This window comes from Candoia aspera, chromosome 2, assembly GCF_035149785.1.
Source record: "Candoia aspera isolate rCanAsp1 chromosome 2, rCanAsp1.hap2, whole genome shotgun sequence".
NCBI lineage: Eukaryota > Metazoa > Chordata > Lepidosauria > Squamata > Boidae > Candoia > Candoia aspera.
The window spans coordinates 65,415,530-65,433,266 of record NC_086154.1 but is presented as its reverse complement, the minus strand read 5'-3'; the positions used below and the strand labels follow the sequence as shown (position 1 = coordinate 65,433,266).

The 17,737-nt window shown below is 42.6% G+C and overlaps 1 protein-coding gene across 1 annotated transcript in view; it reads right to left on the bottom strand.

The window, feature by feature from the left end:
- The window catches only part of HK3 (hexokinase 3), a 42,282-nt gene extending 27,565 nt beyond the window's left edge, over window positions 1-14,717 (bottom strand). Inside the window, exons 1-2 of the mRNA XM_063292869.1 lie at window positions 14,027-14,717; window positions 1,219-1,367 (exon numbers count right to left, since the gene is read on the bottom strand). Coding sequence (XP_063148939.1) covers window positions 1,219-1,367; window positions 14,027-14,717 — 840 coding nt within the window. The remainder of the gene's footprint in view (window positions 1-1,218; window positions 1,368-14,026) is intronic.
- Between the last annotated feature and the right edge of the window lie 3,020 nt (window positions 14,718-17,737).

Genomic DNA, 17,737 nt, shown 5'->3' with positions numbered 1-17,737 from the left:
ATATAGGGACTTCCTCAAATCACTCTGAGAGCTTCATGACTGTGGCATTTGAACCTGTCTCCCTATTGAAACTGTATTACTACATTACCCTTATCTCTGCTCAGTTCTTTGGTTCTAATTTCTCTGAAAAAGCCAAGCATGCTAAAATGCTAGAGAAAATAAACGTGTTGCCAAACTAGATGAGATTTTAGAAAATCTGAAAATAGTCTCAGGGAACTGAATTAGATTTTTTTTTTAAAAAAGGATATACTAGGGGATATTTAATTCATTTTTTAAACATCTATGTAATGTGTGTGCATATGAATGTGCATATATGCCTCACAAGAGGAAAAACGCATGTCTGTGTCAGATCAGTAGGAAGTTAAATCAAGAAGGAAAGAATTAAACTTTTCACTGTCCAGTTTTGTAACCTATTGCCGCTGTTAACTTTAATATGTAGGAGAACTTGGGTAAGTGTACAGAAAATACACAGGACAAAGGAAGGAACGTGTGGAGGAAAAGCCACTAAGAAAGAGCACAGAAAAACATACAGGAGATAAAAGAGACTCTTTCACTATCTCTGGGAATATAAGGATTATATATTTACAGAATATATAAAAATTACGATCAAAGTGTGCCCAAATGAAGAAGACACTTTTCAAGGGGCTAAAGAACTAGTAGGATGCGGAGTATCCCAAAAATAAAAGTGCACAGCCCTTTTTTACTTTATATGCAAGGGTTGTGCTGATAAAAGATTAGTTTTTTTCTCCTTAGGTTCCCCTGATGCCTTGGGCTCTTGCAGAGATCTTCTCAACTGAACCAGATAACTTCAGCTGCTGTGCCAGAAAAAGCAGGATAGCACATTTTGCAGCATGTCCTCTTGCACTGTGGGAACAGGTGGATCCCACTTGTAGGAACTCCCCACTATTCACCTCCTGGTTCCCCCAAGTTCCCTTCTCCTTCCTGAAATCAAAGCACTCCAAAAGAGAAGTATGACAGAAGTTCCAAGAAAGTGAAGAGGAACAGAGTGGGAATAGCTAAGAAAAGTGGGAACAAGTGGAAAAAAAAGTTAGAAAAACCAATAAAATAAATTTTAAATATAGTACAAAAGAAAAGAGGAAAGTAGTGAAGACAGCAGAAAAGCAACAAGATCATAATAACAAGTAATTATGGATTAAACAAAATGAAATGGAATTTATGGATTAGACAAGCTAACAAATCAGATCCGTAGAACTGTACCTGCTGTCCACTGCCATTTATAATCTTCTCAGGAATTGAGAAATCCCTTTTTTTTACCACCATTGGTTCATCGACATTATCTGTCAGTTGTAGCAGCAAGGTTTTCACCTGATCACAGGTCAATCCTAGTCCCAGAAAATCCCCTCTCTCTGTAAAAGATAGGTAGACAGCCAGGACTTTAGCTATCAAGTCTGTCTGTGTTTCAATCCTCCTAGGGATGCCATATAACACTTTACAATTTCTAGATGAAAGATGATGTTTCTTGGTGTTTTATTTGTTTTGCCCAGCTCCAGTACAAATCAATGCACAATTTTAAGTGCAAAGACATTAAATAATTAGCAGTGATAGATTATTTCCCATCTGGAAGAGGAAACATTACTCATTGTCCAGAATGTCAATCACAAATGCCAAGAATACAAAATATAGCCAACCTATAAAAAATAACAGAGGCTCATCACCATTTTATCATCATTTATCATAAATTTTGAATAGCAGGGTGCTATACAATAGTAAAGACTCACAGTCCTGTTCCACAGATTTATCACATATAAACATGATAAAATTGGATACAATTTAGAGGAAGTACAGAATTAGGAATCTGGTAATACCTTTTCTGACTAACACATTTTATTAAAAGGCGTAAGCTTTCATGAGCTGCAGCTCAGCTCATAAAATTAAAAGCCTATGCCTTTTAATAAAGTGTGTTAGTCAAAAAGTACTACCAGATTCCTGATTTTTTGCCACCATAGACTTACCTGCAATGGAGGTACAGAAGTGTGTTTATTACACCCAACATTTTACCTTCTAAGAAGGTTAGGAAGTGTTTGAAAACGAATTATGCTGTCCCTGTCTCTGCTGCTAATGCAGAGGCATAAGCCATCACTACATACATGTGCACACTAAGATGTGCACAACTTCGTATTGTGCACCAGTTGCACCTGTTCCTGGCCTTACTCATGGTCACTCATGCCCTGGTCATCTCCCTGCTGGACAATTGCAATGCGCTATACATGGGGCTGCCCTTGAAGAGTTTCCAGAAACTTCAGCAGGTGCAGAATGCAGAGGGGTGGGCAGCTACAGTATGTATGTTTCTGGTAGAACACACATTACATCTCTGCTTTGCAAGCTGCATTGATTACCAGTCTGTTTCTGGGTCCAGTTCAAGGTGCTGGTATTGACCTTTAAAGCCCTTCACAGCATGGTACCATGTTATTTGAGGGACCGCCTTCCTCGATTTCATTTACCCGTCCTACTAGATCCAGCAGTTGTTACCAGGGTATGTTACAGGTTCAGTCACCTAGGGAGCTACTGTACATTTGGCAGGACCTAGGCAGTGGACCTTTTCTGCTGTGGTGCCTGCACTGTGGAAACTTCTCCCCCCTCATCACTCCTGAGCTTTCGAAGGTGCCTCAAGATCTGGTAATGCCAGCAGGCCTGGGGACCCCAGGGGACAAGAGAATTAGTGAGGTGGCTCCATTATTAACATCCCTTCAGCTATTATTTTCATTTTCTGTTTTTATAGTTTTTAATGGTTTTTAATTATTATTATATAATGGTTTTAGGTAATGATCATTTATATATTTACTGTTTTATTGGATTGTTGTACACCACCCAGAGTCACTTTTGTGAGATGGGCAGCGATCTAAATTTGATAAATAAATCAATATATAAAAATAAATAAAATGTTACATCAAGTTGCTAACTGCAACTAAAGTGTAGAGAGCATCTAAGAGTGGATCTACACAGACATTGTATCTTATCAGTATATTGACTGGTTCATTCATGGATCACATAGGGCACATTCTAGCATGCCTGATGCTATTTCCACCTTGAAATTTCCCCTAGATAATTTTATGACAGTTTTTTCAACAAAGTTTCTATGTGCTGTCAAAGTAGAATATGCTTCAAAGTTGTGTACTACACATTTTTCTTGTGGAATGTTAACAGAAGATGGATGGTCGTTATAAAAACAGGAAAAGTCAGACCTGGAAGTTTCCTGCAAACAGTGTGAATCTAAAGAAAGTAAAATAAAATAATGTTTTCTGATAATACCTGCTTCTGAGATTGATTAGAGAGAGGGCAAATTGTGGAAGGAATGGGAGGCAAGGGTACTCTAATCTTTGCTTCCCACAAGGATCTGGAGGATAGGTAAGGATTTATTTTGTCTTCTTTCTAAAAAAAAATCTACAACAAAAACACAGGAACAAATAAACAATTATTCAAATCTGTGCATGTTTGGCAGATAGAAATTTGTTTATCATGTGCTTCCTGAAGAGCAAAGAAAGGTGGGAAATGTGGTTATGTAGGGACCCTAGTGGACCTTTGGAATATGGAGATGACAAGGGTTCTCAACAAGATTACTCCCAAGTGACCTCTTCCTATATACCAGTCCTGAGGAGCCCTTTAATTTTTAGAAATGCACCAAAAAACAAAGCATCTCAAGAGATACTTAGAGTATCATTGGTGGAAGACAAGATGATCATGGACATGAACACAACCTCAGATTTGCGCCTATGCTGTGATGAGGAGGTCAGCAAAACAGAACTACTTTTTTGTCTTTATTGAACAGAACCCGCCCCCAAAGGATCCAGCAGCTTGCTCATTCATTCATTCATTCATTCATTCATTTATATCCTGCCTTTATTTTTTTTATAAATAACTCAAGGTGGGGAACATATCTAATACTCCTTCCTCCTCCTATTTTCCCCACAACAGCAACCCTGTGAGGTGAGTTGGGCTGAGAGAGAGTGACTGGCCCAAGGTCACCCAGCCGGCTTTCATGCCTAGGATGGGACTAGGACTCAGTCTCCTGGTTTCTAGCCCAGCATCTTAACCACTAGACCAAAGGAGAACTGTCAGTGGACCACTGTGAGTTGCTAGCAAAGCACTTTGCCTTCACCCAGTCAGAAGCCAGGTACACAGAGTCTGAAGAAATTCCAAGGGTTAAGTCTAGCAGTGTTATCTGGAAATAGTGTGAACCTGTAGATCCCAAGGAAGTCCATAGAGTCCTTTAGGGGATTATTTGAACCCTGTCTGACCTGACTTGTATGTGCTGCCAGGGAGAGGATGGGAAACTGGGTCTGAGCAGTTGTGGATGCCTTGTGGGAGGGGGAGGCTCCAGTGTCCCTGAATAGGGCATTGAGCAACCTTCCCTAAGAAACTGACTTTGACCCAACTGTATTAGACAACTATTGTCCAGTCTTAACCTGCCCTTTTGTGGAAAGTATTGAGAAGATGATGGGCCATTGTACTGTAGACAGAACAGGGAATAGTCTTGAGGGACAGGAAGAAGAGCTGCTACGAAGAAAACGGTCAGATAAAAGGGGCCTGAGGCCTGGGCAGGAATGTAACATGAGTAAATGTCTCAGACAAATACCTCCCTAGTTCTCATGAAGAAAAAGAGAGGGAGAGGGTGAACACATTCAGACTTGCAAGATTCTGTTACTATAGCTTTACAATAAAAATAGTACTGACCTACATGACACTGGATTCCTAATCTGATTTATTTTGAAGGGCTGACATCAATCGTGCAAGTCTCCTACTCTCTAGAGAAGCAGAAGATCTCACTTTGGCTACTGGAGATGGCCTCTGATCCTCATGACATAGACATTGCTATCCACTAAGCATCTTGCTGCAACATTGTTGCAACACCAGCAGAAAGTGGAAGTACAAGTAACTAATTTACAAAATACCACAATGCAGCTAACACAAAAGTTGGGACAGAATTTGCCTCAATCTGCAACAGTGCAGCAACCTGCAGCACAGCCAGTGGGGGCTTGCTAGAAAAATTTGGAAGGAGACCAAGACTAATTCCTGACCTTCACAACTCAATGTGAACTGTTTATGGAGGGCAGACCAAGGGAATTTCCCACAGATCACACCAAGGTGACTTTTGTGCTAAGTTTATTAAAAGAAGGAGCAGTTAAATGGGCCATATCTATCACTGAAGGCAATGACCCAGTGGTGGACAATTACCAAGACTTCATGGAAGGTTCAAAATGGTTCCATCCAATGCCTGATGGTAGGCTGGGAGATAGTAAATTCAGGCAAGAGCAGAGGAGAGTAAGGATATATATATTGGATTTTAAATTACTTGCCAGAGATGTGGGGTGGAATGACCTGGCCTGACTGACCAGTTCAGAGAAGGGCTTGCTGAAGAACTGAGAGATGAGCTGGTGAGGCAAGGCACCCCAGATAATTTTGAAGAACTGATCCTGTTATTTTTGTTTAGATTCTATCAGGCTCCCTTCCCTCTGCTTGCCTGCCATTAAGCACTGCTACACATTTCAGCCTGCTACACGCATCAGTAGATAGAGAGAGCACAAACCCGTGTTAGCTTCACAGACATTCCTTCGTTAGTGGGGCCGTTACAGCCAAGGACGAACTGCTGATAAGACCAACACCTGGAAGCTAAATCACTCTAACGAATTAACAAACTGGGAGGGGGAAGTCAGGAGTGAGAAAGAGCTTGTTTACAAGACAGGGATGAGGTCTTTAAGCTTTCTAATGGACTGTCTGGAGTATTTCTAAGATTAAAATCGTGGTACTGGGATTATCACAGATTCAAGCCAAAAATTAGAACTTTCTGCTCTTATGGACTCAGGGGTCACCACTAATTTTATGGACGTAGCCACAGTATAAGATTAAGGTTGCCAACCCAGACTCTTGAAAGACCAGTGGTGGTAGAGACAACAGACGGACAGCCACTGAGAGCGGGACTGGTTTTGTACTGCACAGACCCATTGCAGCTGACAATCCAAAATAACAGACCTCATACCGCCCTATCTAACTGCTTTCTTGCAAGTGCCCATTGTCTTGGGAATCAAATGATTGCAGTTACATAATCCAGTTGTACTTTGACACAAAGGATGCTTGCATCCCCATCTCCTAAATGCCAGCAACACTGATTGCAAGCATTGCATGTTCCCCCTCCCAGCCCAATATAGCACAATGGAGCAACTACCTTGCCAGACAAATACTCAGACTTTGCAGATGTTTTTGGAGAAGAAGAGGCAACTGTGTTTCCTCCCCATCGAGCATGGGATTGCATCACCAATTTGAAGCCAGGAGCCCAGATTCAAGGGAGGAGACAATATCCCATGTCTACATGTCAGTCAGCTATTCTGAAAGAATATCTGGATGTCAACTTTAAAAAAAAAAAAAGAGTTCCCCAGCATCTGCACCAATGCTTTTTGTCCCTAAAAAAAGAGGGGGGGGGGGGACAAAAGGAACTGGGAGTGGTAGCAGGAACTCAGGAACTCAGAAAGGAACCAGAGTGGGGGCCTGAGTAGTGCATGACTACAAAAATCTGAACAAGGTGTTTATTAGAGACCACTATCCTTGTATCGTTTATTTTGGATCCCCAGGACTGCCTCCAAAGTGTACACATTTTTACAAAGTTGGACTTAAGAAGTACTTACAATTTAATCAGAATGAAGGAATGACATGAATACTTGACCGCATTTGATACAAGATATGGCAAGTTTGAATACATGGCAATGCCTTTTGGCTTGGTTAATTGTAGGGCTACAATTACAATACATAGTGGTGTATTCAGATGACATATTATTTTATCCTGAGAATCCTTCCTTGCATGAGATGCATGTCAGAAACATCTTAAAAACCTTTTTGCAAAATTGGAGAAGTGTGTGTAAATAAAATAAGCTTTTTGCCAAATTGGAGAAGTGTGCATTTGACCAACCTCAATTAGACTATTTGGGGTACAGGACCTCTACTGAAGGCATACAAATGGATCCTGCAAATGTACAATCTATTCTATTGTAGCACATACCCACACCCTTCCCCACTTATGTGAAAGATGTGTAATGTTTTCTGGGCTTTGTTAACTTCTACTGGAAGTTCATTTCCAATTTTGCCAACCATATAAAACCACTGTCTCAGCTCCTAAAAAAAGGTAATTGGTTCTTATGGTCTACTCAAGAGCAAAAGGTGTTTCAAAAGTTAAAAGAACTCTTCAGTTCTCAGCCACTACTCAGACACCCAGACCTCACCCATCATAGTACAGACCAAAGTTTCAGATCTGGCAATAGAAACAGATTTCCTCCAGGCAGGGAAAGAAGAAGTGACAGATCTACTGCCGTGTGCCTTTTATTCAAGGTTGCTTCTCCCAGTAGAAAGGAACTATGACATTTTCAATAGGAGTTGTTTGCAGTGAAAATTGCTTTCCAATAATGGAGGCACTTTTTGGAAGGGGCTGCTTACCCAATACAAATTTGTATAGACCACAAGAATTTAGAAGTTCTGTGGGAAGTGCAATCCCTCACTCCTCAACAAATCAGATGGGCATAATTTTTCTCCTGTTTTGATTTTTATATTTCCAACATTCCAGGCTCACAGAACAAGCTTCCAGACCCCCTCTCACATAAGCCTGAGTATGATCAACCCTATTCACCCAACCCCAAATAACATACTGCAGCCAAGCAACTGAGTCCCACCAGAAGTCAGATCCTCTGGAAAGACTGGGAGCCAGGAGACAGGCTGATTATATTAGATCAGATTACAGCACAGCAGCAGCAAGATGTTTATGTCAGGGCTCAGATGGATTACCTCCAGGGAGCCCAAAAGGCAATTTTTTACCTTTCACAATAGAGGAGAGGCAGCTGTTGCACAATGGTTGTTTGTATGTTCCCCTTTTTCTAAGAGAAGTACAACTCTGCCATGACAATAGAATGACAGGGAACTGCGTAGGGGGCACATTAAAGATTCAACATCGAGTCCTTAGGGACTTCTGGTAGCCAAGGGTAAGGGATTATGTTTCATCTTGTCATGTCTGCCATCGAACAAAACCAGTTCCTGGAATGCTGGCTGGTTTGCTGCAGCCTCTAGAGACCCCTTCAAGGCCCTGGGACAAAGTATCACTGGACTTTATTATGAATCTACTTCCAGTACAGGGATACCAGCATTCTAGTAGTAATAGATTTATTTACAAAACTGGCACATTTAATCCCTTGCAAGGGCCTCCTAATAGCTGAGGAAACAGCACAGCTGTTGTTTTGGGATCTAAAATGTTTTTAGATATAGAGGATTAGCCAATCATGACATTTCAGATCAAGGCACACCATTTACACCCAAATTTTGGATGGCCTTTTCCCACTTATTAAATATTAAAATTAATTTGTCATCCTCACATCATCCAGCACCTAATGGTGAAGCTGAGAAAGTTACCCAATTATTGCAGCAATATTTAAGATGCTACATCACCTATCAACAAGACAACTGGACTGAAATTTTATTTCTTACAGAATTTGCCTACAACAATTCAGTACGTTCTTCCATCAGCTTGTCTCTGTTTCAGGCAACTTTCAGCTTCCACATTTATAACATGTCAACTACCCTACCTGTGGAGGGCAACACATTTACCAATTTATGTGTTGCCGTCCACAGCTCATGAATCATCAGTTCCCCATGCTCAGATTTCCTACATGAGAGGCAAGTGGCCCAATGCCCCTCAAAGGAGCAGCTAGAGCTGGCAAAGGCAGCATATAGACAGGCAGGAGGGAGCTAGAATTGCTGAAGGGGATTTCTTGTGGTTTTCTACAAAACTTTTGCCATCTGCCTGATCTTCAAAGAAACTTGACTCAAAGTTTATTGACCCCTTCTTAGTGATTAAACAAATAAACGTAGCCTTCCATTTGCAATTGCCAGCATCAGTGAAGGTTCATCCTATATTGTATAGGTATCTGCTTGTAAGAGAGGCACTCCCCTGCACCCTGTGTACAAGGACAACTCCACCTCCCCCCATATTGATAGATGGGGAAGAAGAATATGAAGTAGAGACTATACTGGACTCTAGACATAAAGGGAAATGTTTAGAATACCTGATCCAGTGGAAAGGCTATCCAGATTCAGAGAGATTGTGAGAGGCAGCAATAGATGTGCATGCTCCACAACTGGTGTGCCAGTTTCATGGCTGGCATCCAGAAAAACCCCATCCACAAGAACTACCACTGTTGCAAGGGACTGGGGCAACCCAAAATGAGCAAGATTTTGACTTCTGTGGGTTGGAGGGGGGCACAGAGCTGACAAGTACACAAGTAGAGGGCAGGGAAGAAGTTCCAGGCCTACGGATAAGACAAAAACTGCACTGTTTGCTCTCATTGATGACCTATGGCAGGCTTGTGATGGGGGGAGCACAAACCTACTACCCTATGAAATCTTTTGGTGGCTTTCAATACCATTGACCATTGTATCCTTCTAGGCTGGCTATAAGGTTTGGAAATTTTCTTTGGTGGCTCAGTTCTTTTCTTTATTTATCTATCTATCTATCAAATTTGTCACCGCCCATCTCCTCCCACCAGAGGGACTCTGGGCGGTTTACAACAAAATACTCAATAAACCAATAAATATATAAAATACATTATAAAATTATATATTATTAATAATATAAATAAAAATAAAGTCCAGATGGCTGTATCTCATTCAGTCTTCATGTGGAAGGGACACTTCAAGGCACTAGCCAACCCCAGGCATGACTCCTCTCCTCCCCAGGCCAGCTAAATGGGTGGTTCTAGTCATTGCGTATGGGGGAAGAGGGATTGAGCCCTCAGGTATTCCAGTATGAGATGCCTCAGGGTTTGACCTTCTCTCCCACCCATCTTACTTAATATCTACATGAAGCTGCTGGGGTAAATCATCCAACATTTTGTGTTATGTATCATCAATATGCCAATGATACCCAGTTATACATTTTTACCCCTAGCTATCTGGAAGATGCAATGAAACTCGTGACTCAATACCTGAAGATTGTAAGGGCTTGGTATGAGACTCAACATTAGCAAAATAGAGTGGCTGTGGGTTGATAAACCAACTGTCTCTGGGACAATACCAACTTTAACTATGAGTGGGGTTGTGCCAGTGCACAGTCTGGGGGTGCTCCTGTATCCTCAGCTCCTGCTGGAAGAGTGAGAGGACCTTTGCCCAGCTTCAGCTAGTATACCAGTTACAAATGTTCCTGGAGCAGAAGGTACTGGCTATAGACTCTCATGTCCTTGTCACCTCATGGTTAGACTACTGTGGTATGCTGTACATGGAGTGTCCTTGAAGACCACCCATAAACTACAACTAGTGAAACTACAACAACCCACATGTTAGCTGGGACAACCTGGTATTATTATATAATACCAGTAATGGCCAAGCCATCTGACATCACAGTGATCCAAATATACGCCCCAACCACAGATGCTGAAGAAGCTGAAGTAGAGCAGTTCTATGAAGATCTGCAGCACCTACTGGACAACACACCTAAAAGAGATGTTATTTTCATCACAGGAGACTGGAATGCTAAGGTGAGCAGTCAAATGACACCTGGAATTACAGGTAAGCATGGCCTGAGAGAACAAAACGAAGTAGGACATAGGCTGATAGAATTTTGCCAAGACAACTCACTCTGCATAACAAACACTCTCTTCCAACAACCTAAGAGACGGCTTTATACATGGACTTCACCAGATGGACAACACTGAAATCAGATTGACTACATCCTTTGCAGCCAAAGGTGGCGCACATCTATACAGTCGGTAAAAACAAGACCTGGAGCTGACTGTAGTTCAGATCACAAACTTCTTCTTGCACAATTTAGGATCAGACTAAAGAGATTAGGGAAGACCCACAGATCAGCTAGATATGAGCTCACTAATATCCCTAAGGAATATGCAGTGGAGGTGAAGAATAGATTTAAGGGACTGGACTTAGTAGATAGGGTCCCGGAAGAACTATGGACAGAAGTTTGCAACATTGTTCAGGAAGTGGCAACAAAATACATCCCAAAGAAAGAGAAAACCAAGAAGGCAAAATGGCTGTCTGCTGAGACACTAGAAGTAGCCCAAGAAAGAAGGAAAGCAAAAGGCAACAGCGATAGGGGGAGATATGCCCAATTAAATGCAAATTTCCAGAGGTTAGCCAGAAGAGATAAGGAATTATTTTAAACAAGCAATGTGCAGAAGTGGAAGAAGACAATAGAATAGGAAGGACAAGAGACCTCTTCCAGAAAATTAGAAACATTGGAGGTAAATTCCAGGCAAAAATGGGTATGATCAAAAACAAAGATGGCAAGGACCTATCAGAAGAAGAAGAGATCAAGAAATGGTGGCAAGAATATACGGAAGACCTGTATAGGAAGGATAACAATATCGGGGATAGCTTTGACGGTGTGGTCAGTGAGCTAGAGCCAGACATTCTGAAGAGTGAGGTTGAGTGGGCCTTAAGAAGCATTGCTAATAACAAGGCAGCAGGAGATGATGGCATCCCAGCTGAACTGTTCAAAATCTTGCGAGATGATGCTGTCAAGGTAATGCATGCTATATGCCAGCAAATTTGGAAAACACAAGAATGGCCATCAGATTGGAAAAAATCAACTTACATCCCCATACCAAAAAAGGGAAACACTAAAGAATGTTCAAACTATCGAACAGTGGCACTCATTTCACATGCCAGTAAGGTAATGCTCAAGGTCCTGCAAGGTAGACTTCAGCAATTCATGGAACGAGAATTGCCAGATGCACAAGCTGGGTTTAGAAAAGGCAGAGGAACTAGGGACCAAATTGCCAATATCCGCTGGATAATGGAGAAAGCCAGGGAGTTTCAGAAAAACATCTATTTCTGTTTTATTGACTATTCTAAAGCCTTTGACTGTGTGGACCATAACAAATTGTGGCAAGTTCTTAGTGGTATGGGGATACCAACTCATCTTATCTGCCTCCTGAGGAATCTGTATAACAACCAAGTAGCAACAGTAAGAACAGACCACGGAACAATGGACTGGTTTAAGATTGGGAAAGGAGTACGGCAGGGTTGTATACGCTCACCCTACCTATTCAACTTGTACGCAGAACACATCATGCAACGTGCTGGGCTTGAGGAATCCAAGGCTGGAGTTAAAATTGCTGGAAGAAACATTAACAATCTCAGATATGCAGATGATACCACTTCGATGGCTGAAAGCGAAGAGGAACTGAGGAGCCTTATGATGAAGGTGAAAGAAGAAAGTGCAAAAGCTGGCTTGCAGCTAAACCTCAAAAAAACCAAGATTATGGCAACCAGCTTGATCGATAACTGGCAAATAGAGGGAGAAAATGTAGAGGCAGTGAAAGACTTCATATTTCTAGGTGCAAAGATTACTGCAGATGCTGACTGCAGTCAGGAAATCAGAAGACGTTTAATCCTTGGGAGAAGAGCAATGACAAATCTCGATAAAATAGTTAAGAGCAGAGACATCACACTGACAACAAAGGTCCGCATAGTTAAAGCAATGGTGTTCCCCGTAGTAACATATGGCTGCGAGAGTTGGACCATAAGGAAGGCTGAGAGAAGGAAGATAGATGCTTTTGAACTGTGATGTTGGAGGAAAATTCTGAGAGTGCCTTGGACTGCAAGAAGATCAAACCAGTCCATCCTCCAGGAAATAAAGCCAGACTGCTCACTTGAGGGAATGATATTAAAGGCAAAACTGAAATACTTTGGCCACATCATGAGAAGACAGGACACCCTGGAGAAGATGCTGATGCTAGGGAGAGTGGAAGGCAAAAGGAAGAGGGGCCGACCAAGGACAAGATGGATCAGGACTCGTCCCTGGGGGAGCTGGGGGTGTTGACGACCGACAGGAAGCTCTGGCGTGGGCTGGTCCATGAAGTCACAAAGAGTCGGAAGCTGAATGAACTGAATGAATAAACAACAAAGCACTGCTTGCCCATTTGTTTCTGGGTGCAATTTAGACAACTGAAGAAGCATAAAGTATTCATTACAAATAAATAAATAATGCCTTGGAATTATCCTACCACAGTGCTTCACACGTTGAAGAGGCTCAAGTGCAGATTCTGCTTATGTGAAAATCATATGCATTTTCAGTGTGAAGCCATTAAGGAACTGCTTCTCTGTTGGAGATCTACCCTCAACAAGAAGCATGCAGAGGTGGCAGAAATTTTCCAAGCTGTATTCTGCATGACAATACTGCATTAATGAATCCTCTGCCTACTATGGACAAGCCAGACAGCCAAGAGCAAAGACCAAGGCCTTCATCCTTACCCTAGGGATTGTCTGTCATCTCTGCCCAGCTGCCTGTGAGCAAACATCACTAACTATGGGTAAAGCCCAGGTTAGCAGATCTGGGCATTCCAGGACCATCTTTCTTGATCTTTTTTTATTTTTATATGAATTTGGGGCAGGAGCATTATTTTATATGTTGACTTTGTTAGCCACGTAAAGCCTCAGAGAATAGACAGCATGCAGGCTAAACAAACAAACAACTAAATACTAGGGAAAAAAATAATCCCATGTTCATAATTTAAGTTCTCCCCACTCCTCCAAGCAGGGAAAAATATTGTTTGGGGAAAGGAATTGTGTGCATGCTCCCACATACAACCCTAGATATTAGAATTCCAGCAAGGACATGAGAGTAAACATTATCTCCTACTTACACACAGTCCCTGGGTTTCTACCTCAAAGCCTTAAGCGCTACACCTATTCAATAGTTGCCCCCCCCCAGTAGTGATGAACACTACTTGGTATGATATAGGGAGCAACCTTTTGAGGAAGTTGTACCACTGTGCAATTTTATATGATGTTACAGGGGTATGTGTGTATGTACGCATCTGTACAATAATAATAAATAGTAATATAACATTAAAATTCCCTCTTTGTGAGATCTCATGTGAGAACATCTTACATTTATCTCATTTTTAATTTTTAATTTTCAAAATTGTATTTAAAAACGTGTCTGTCAGTGGATACTGTATTGCTGAACCTTGTGATAAGATGGAAATCCAAAATCTATGAAACTGCAGAGCATGCTTACCAGTACCATCAGGCAAGGCAGAAACATAAGTTGGCAACATAGGTAAGTCATTGGTTGCTTTGTCCTTCTGTTTGAGGCCCTTTTCCAAGGCTGCTGCCATTAAGTTCTTCACATGCTGGAGCTGTTCCAGAGTCACGTAATACGGCAGTATATATTTCTGGATGCGTTCAGAGATAGAGGACATTTTAGAAGAAGGTCGATGGGGGATTAATCTGTGAGCAGGCTTGGCCTCTGAGCTGGCAAGTGAGACAGACACAAAGGAGCTAGTCACACTTCCTCTTGCTTTAGGAACCACTTGTTCCTCTCTGGAGGACTGTGGCAAGCCTGAATGCACTACTGAAAAAGAAAGAAGGGATGAAGTGGTGGCACTGGACTCCTCATGGGGAAGGGAGAAAGAGTCCCCCTCTGCTGGGTAAATCTGATCTGTCTCAGAGGCATCTGGAATATCAGGCCCTGACTTCCTAAAAGCAAAGAACATGTTAGAGTCTGGTTGGGAACCAGATGAGGCCTTTAACATCAGGGAGAACCTGTGTGAGCCCTCTGAATCTGGGCTTGAATCTGAGGTGTTTTTCAGGATAAAGGAAACCTTAGAAGAGACCCTGGAATCCGTTTGGAAAGCAGCGATGCTTTGTGGCCCAGCCGAGCCACCACTGCCCTGCTCAGACGTGGGACCTAAACCCTGCTCAGCCATGGCAAGACTCCCCTGGCCTGTGGAGTCACCAAGATGTGTGAGGGCAGCGGAAAGCAGTGGAGCCAGCACAAAGGAGGCCTGACTGGGCAGGAGGGGAAGCTTAAGGCAAGCAGGCCAGGCTGGGGGTAGTGCGCTGAAGGAGGCATCCAGTGAATGAGGAGGCAGGGTGGTAAGAGGGGCTGCAGCTACTGGGTGTGAAGTCTGGGGGAAAGGGGACGGGGGCAAGCAGGAGCTGAGCGGGGGAGAGGGAGAGAGAGACAGAGAGAGAAAGAGAGAGAGAGAAGTGGAGGGAGGGAGGGAGAGAGAGAGTCCAGGACGAGTGAGAAGGAGGTGGGTGGGGGAGGGGCAGGGAAGAAATCCCTGGAAGGCAGTTGGAAACTGACCGAGAGAAGAGCCAGAGGGAGGGGGGAGAGTAGAACAGGGACCACAGAGTTACACGCAGGTTAGACAGGCCATCACCTTCTCTGGAACAGGCTTCCTTGACCTCAGCTGGGGTCCCCCGTTTGTGTGCAGGCTGCACCCTGCCCAGGGTTTCCATCCAGCTGACCCCCCCCCCCAACCCCACATTGGGGGAGGCTGGTGTACAGATCGCTGCTCCTTGTTTTGAATTAGGAAGTTTGTCTGTTGGTTTGTCTGTTTATTTATCTCATTTCTAGGCCACCGAATGATTCTGACTGGCTTCACAAAGTGAAAAACAGGGGAAATAAAACCTTACATAATATATTAAAAAACACACACACACAATTGCCCCAAGGGAAGAATGAAAAAAAACCTTTCACGTTACTCCAAGGCCTGGGGGAAGAACCATGTTTTTCTGGCTCTCTTGAATGAAGTTAAGGTGGGTTATTTTTAAAATGGGCATCTGAGACCAAGGTGATAACTGACCATAGAAATTACTAACTTTCTCTAAGCTAAAATTCATAACCAGAGCAAAATGCATCTTTTCTAATGCAGGATTTACTACTTTGTATGTACAATTAAAATGGCTTTGTTGAAAAAAGATCAGCTTTGCTAAGACAAATTCTGAGGTAAATGCAGTCCGTGAACTCAGTTTGCAGGGAAAAAGGAGTTGCTGCTATGAAAACGTTTCCAAGGAGAATGGTAGTGTTTTTCACTCAGAATAGTACTCTACAGCTAGAGATTCAAACTGAGATTGAGAAAGGGATTTACAACAACACCTGCAATGTATTCTAATGATTATAGCCTCTACTGTACATTTGGGAGAGGGGAGGGCTTGGGGGTGGAGTTGAAGCAGCATACAACAGTCTTGGAGTGTTGACTAGCACTATTGTTTAGAACATATACTGTATTTCAGGAATCCCTTATTGTAGGTTATTTTTAATGTGTTTATTAGGTATATACAGTATCCTGTTTTCCCCCCAGGTGGTCAAGGCATACACTTGCTCCTTCAAATTTCCCCCCAGCAACAAGCCTGTGAGATAGGTCAGCTTGAGAGAAGTCATTCAGTGAGCTTTTATGGTTGAGGGTGGTATTGACCCTGAGCCAGTCCTCGCCCAACACCATCGCCATTACACCACACTGGCTAAGAGGCTGCATGAAAAGAAAGACTCCTGGAAAAGTAAGCTAATTTTAATACTGCATACCAGAGCTAGAACTGAAGTTGCCATGACCAAAATCTCCCACTGAAATCACCCTTCAAATTACAAAAGCAGTAAATCTAATACCTGTCAAACCTCTCCTGGCCCAGCTCTAGTACCTGCTGCAAACTGGAAACATGTGCTCCATTGATTTGCATTTAGATGGATTGTGAATTTAAAACTTCAAAAACTTTTTAAAAAATCCTGTGATGTAAGATGTGAGTTGGAAATAGCAGAGGTTTGTTGCTATCTTTGCTATTTTGTTGGGGTGGGGTAGGGGGCATATACTGTTGTGAAGTCACAAATATATTACTGTAAAATCTTGGATTTCTCCATAGGGTTCCATGGGAAATTCTCACTTTAGCATAAAGGGGGGAAGAAAAAAAGGTGTTCGAACAGAAATTCAAGGAATGCTGTTTTCTGATCCCTTCAGAACCCTGTGCTTGAAACTAGGATAGAAAGAAAAATCAGATTATGGGGCCAAATTACTGAGAAAAAACAATTAATGGCAGGTAACATAAAATTTCTCCGCAAAGGATCGTTACCTTGTCATGGTGCTGGAGCTTGAGCACCTCAATGATGCCATGAGCTAAACCGTGAAGGGCCACCCAAGACGGGAAGGTCATGACAGAGAGGTCAGACTAAATGCGATCCCTGGGGAAGGTAATGGCAACCCACCCCAGTATTCTTGCCGTGAAAACTAAATGGATCAGTACAACCAGAGATATGTCGGTATACCATCGGAAGATGAGACCCCCAGGTCGGAAGATGGTCAAAATGCTACTGGGAAGGAACAGAGGATGAGCTCAACTAGCCCCAGGCGTGATGACGCAGCTAGCTCAAAGCCGAAAGGACGGTTAGCGGCCGACGGTGCTGGTGGTGAACGGTGAATCCGATGTTCTAAGGATCAACACGCCATTGGAACCTGGAATGTAAGATCTATGAGCCAGGGCAAATTGGATGTGGTTATTGGTGAGATGTCAAGATTAAAGATAGACATTCTGGGCGTCAGTGAACTGAAATGGACTGGAATGGGCCACTTCACATCAAATGACCACCAGATCTACTACTGTGGACAAGAGGACCACAGAAGAAATGGAGTAGCCTTCATAATTAATAGTCAAGTGGCTAAAGCAGTGCTTGGATACAACCCCAAAAATGACAGAATGATCTCAATTCGAATTCAGGGCAAGCCATCTAACATCACAGTGATCCAAATATATGCCCCAACCACAAATGCTGAAGAAGCTGAAGTAGAGCAGTTCTATGAGGATCTGCAGCACCTACTGGACAACACGCCTAAAAGAGATGTTATTTTCATCACAGGAGACTGGAATGCTAAGGTGGGCAGTCAAATGACACCTCGAATTACAGGTAAGTATGGCCTGGGAGAACAAAACGAAGCAGGACATAGGCTGATAG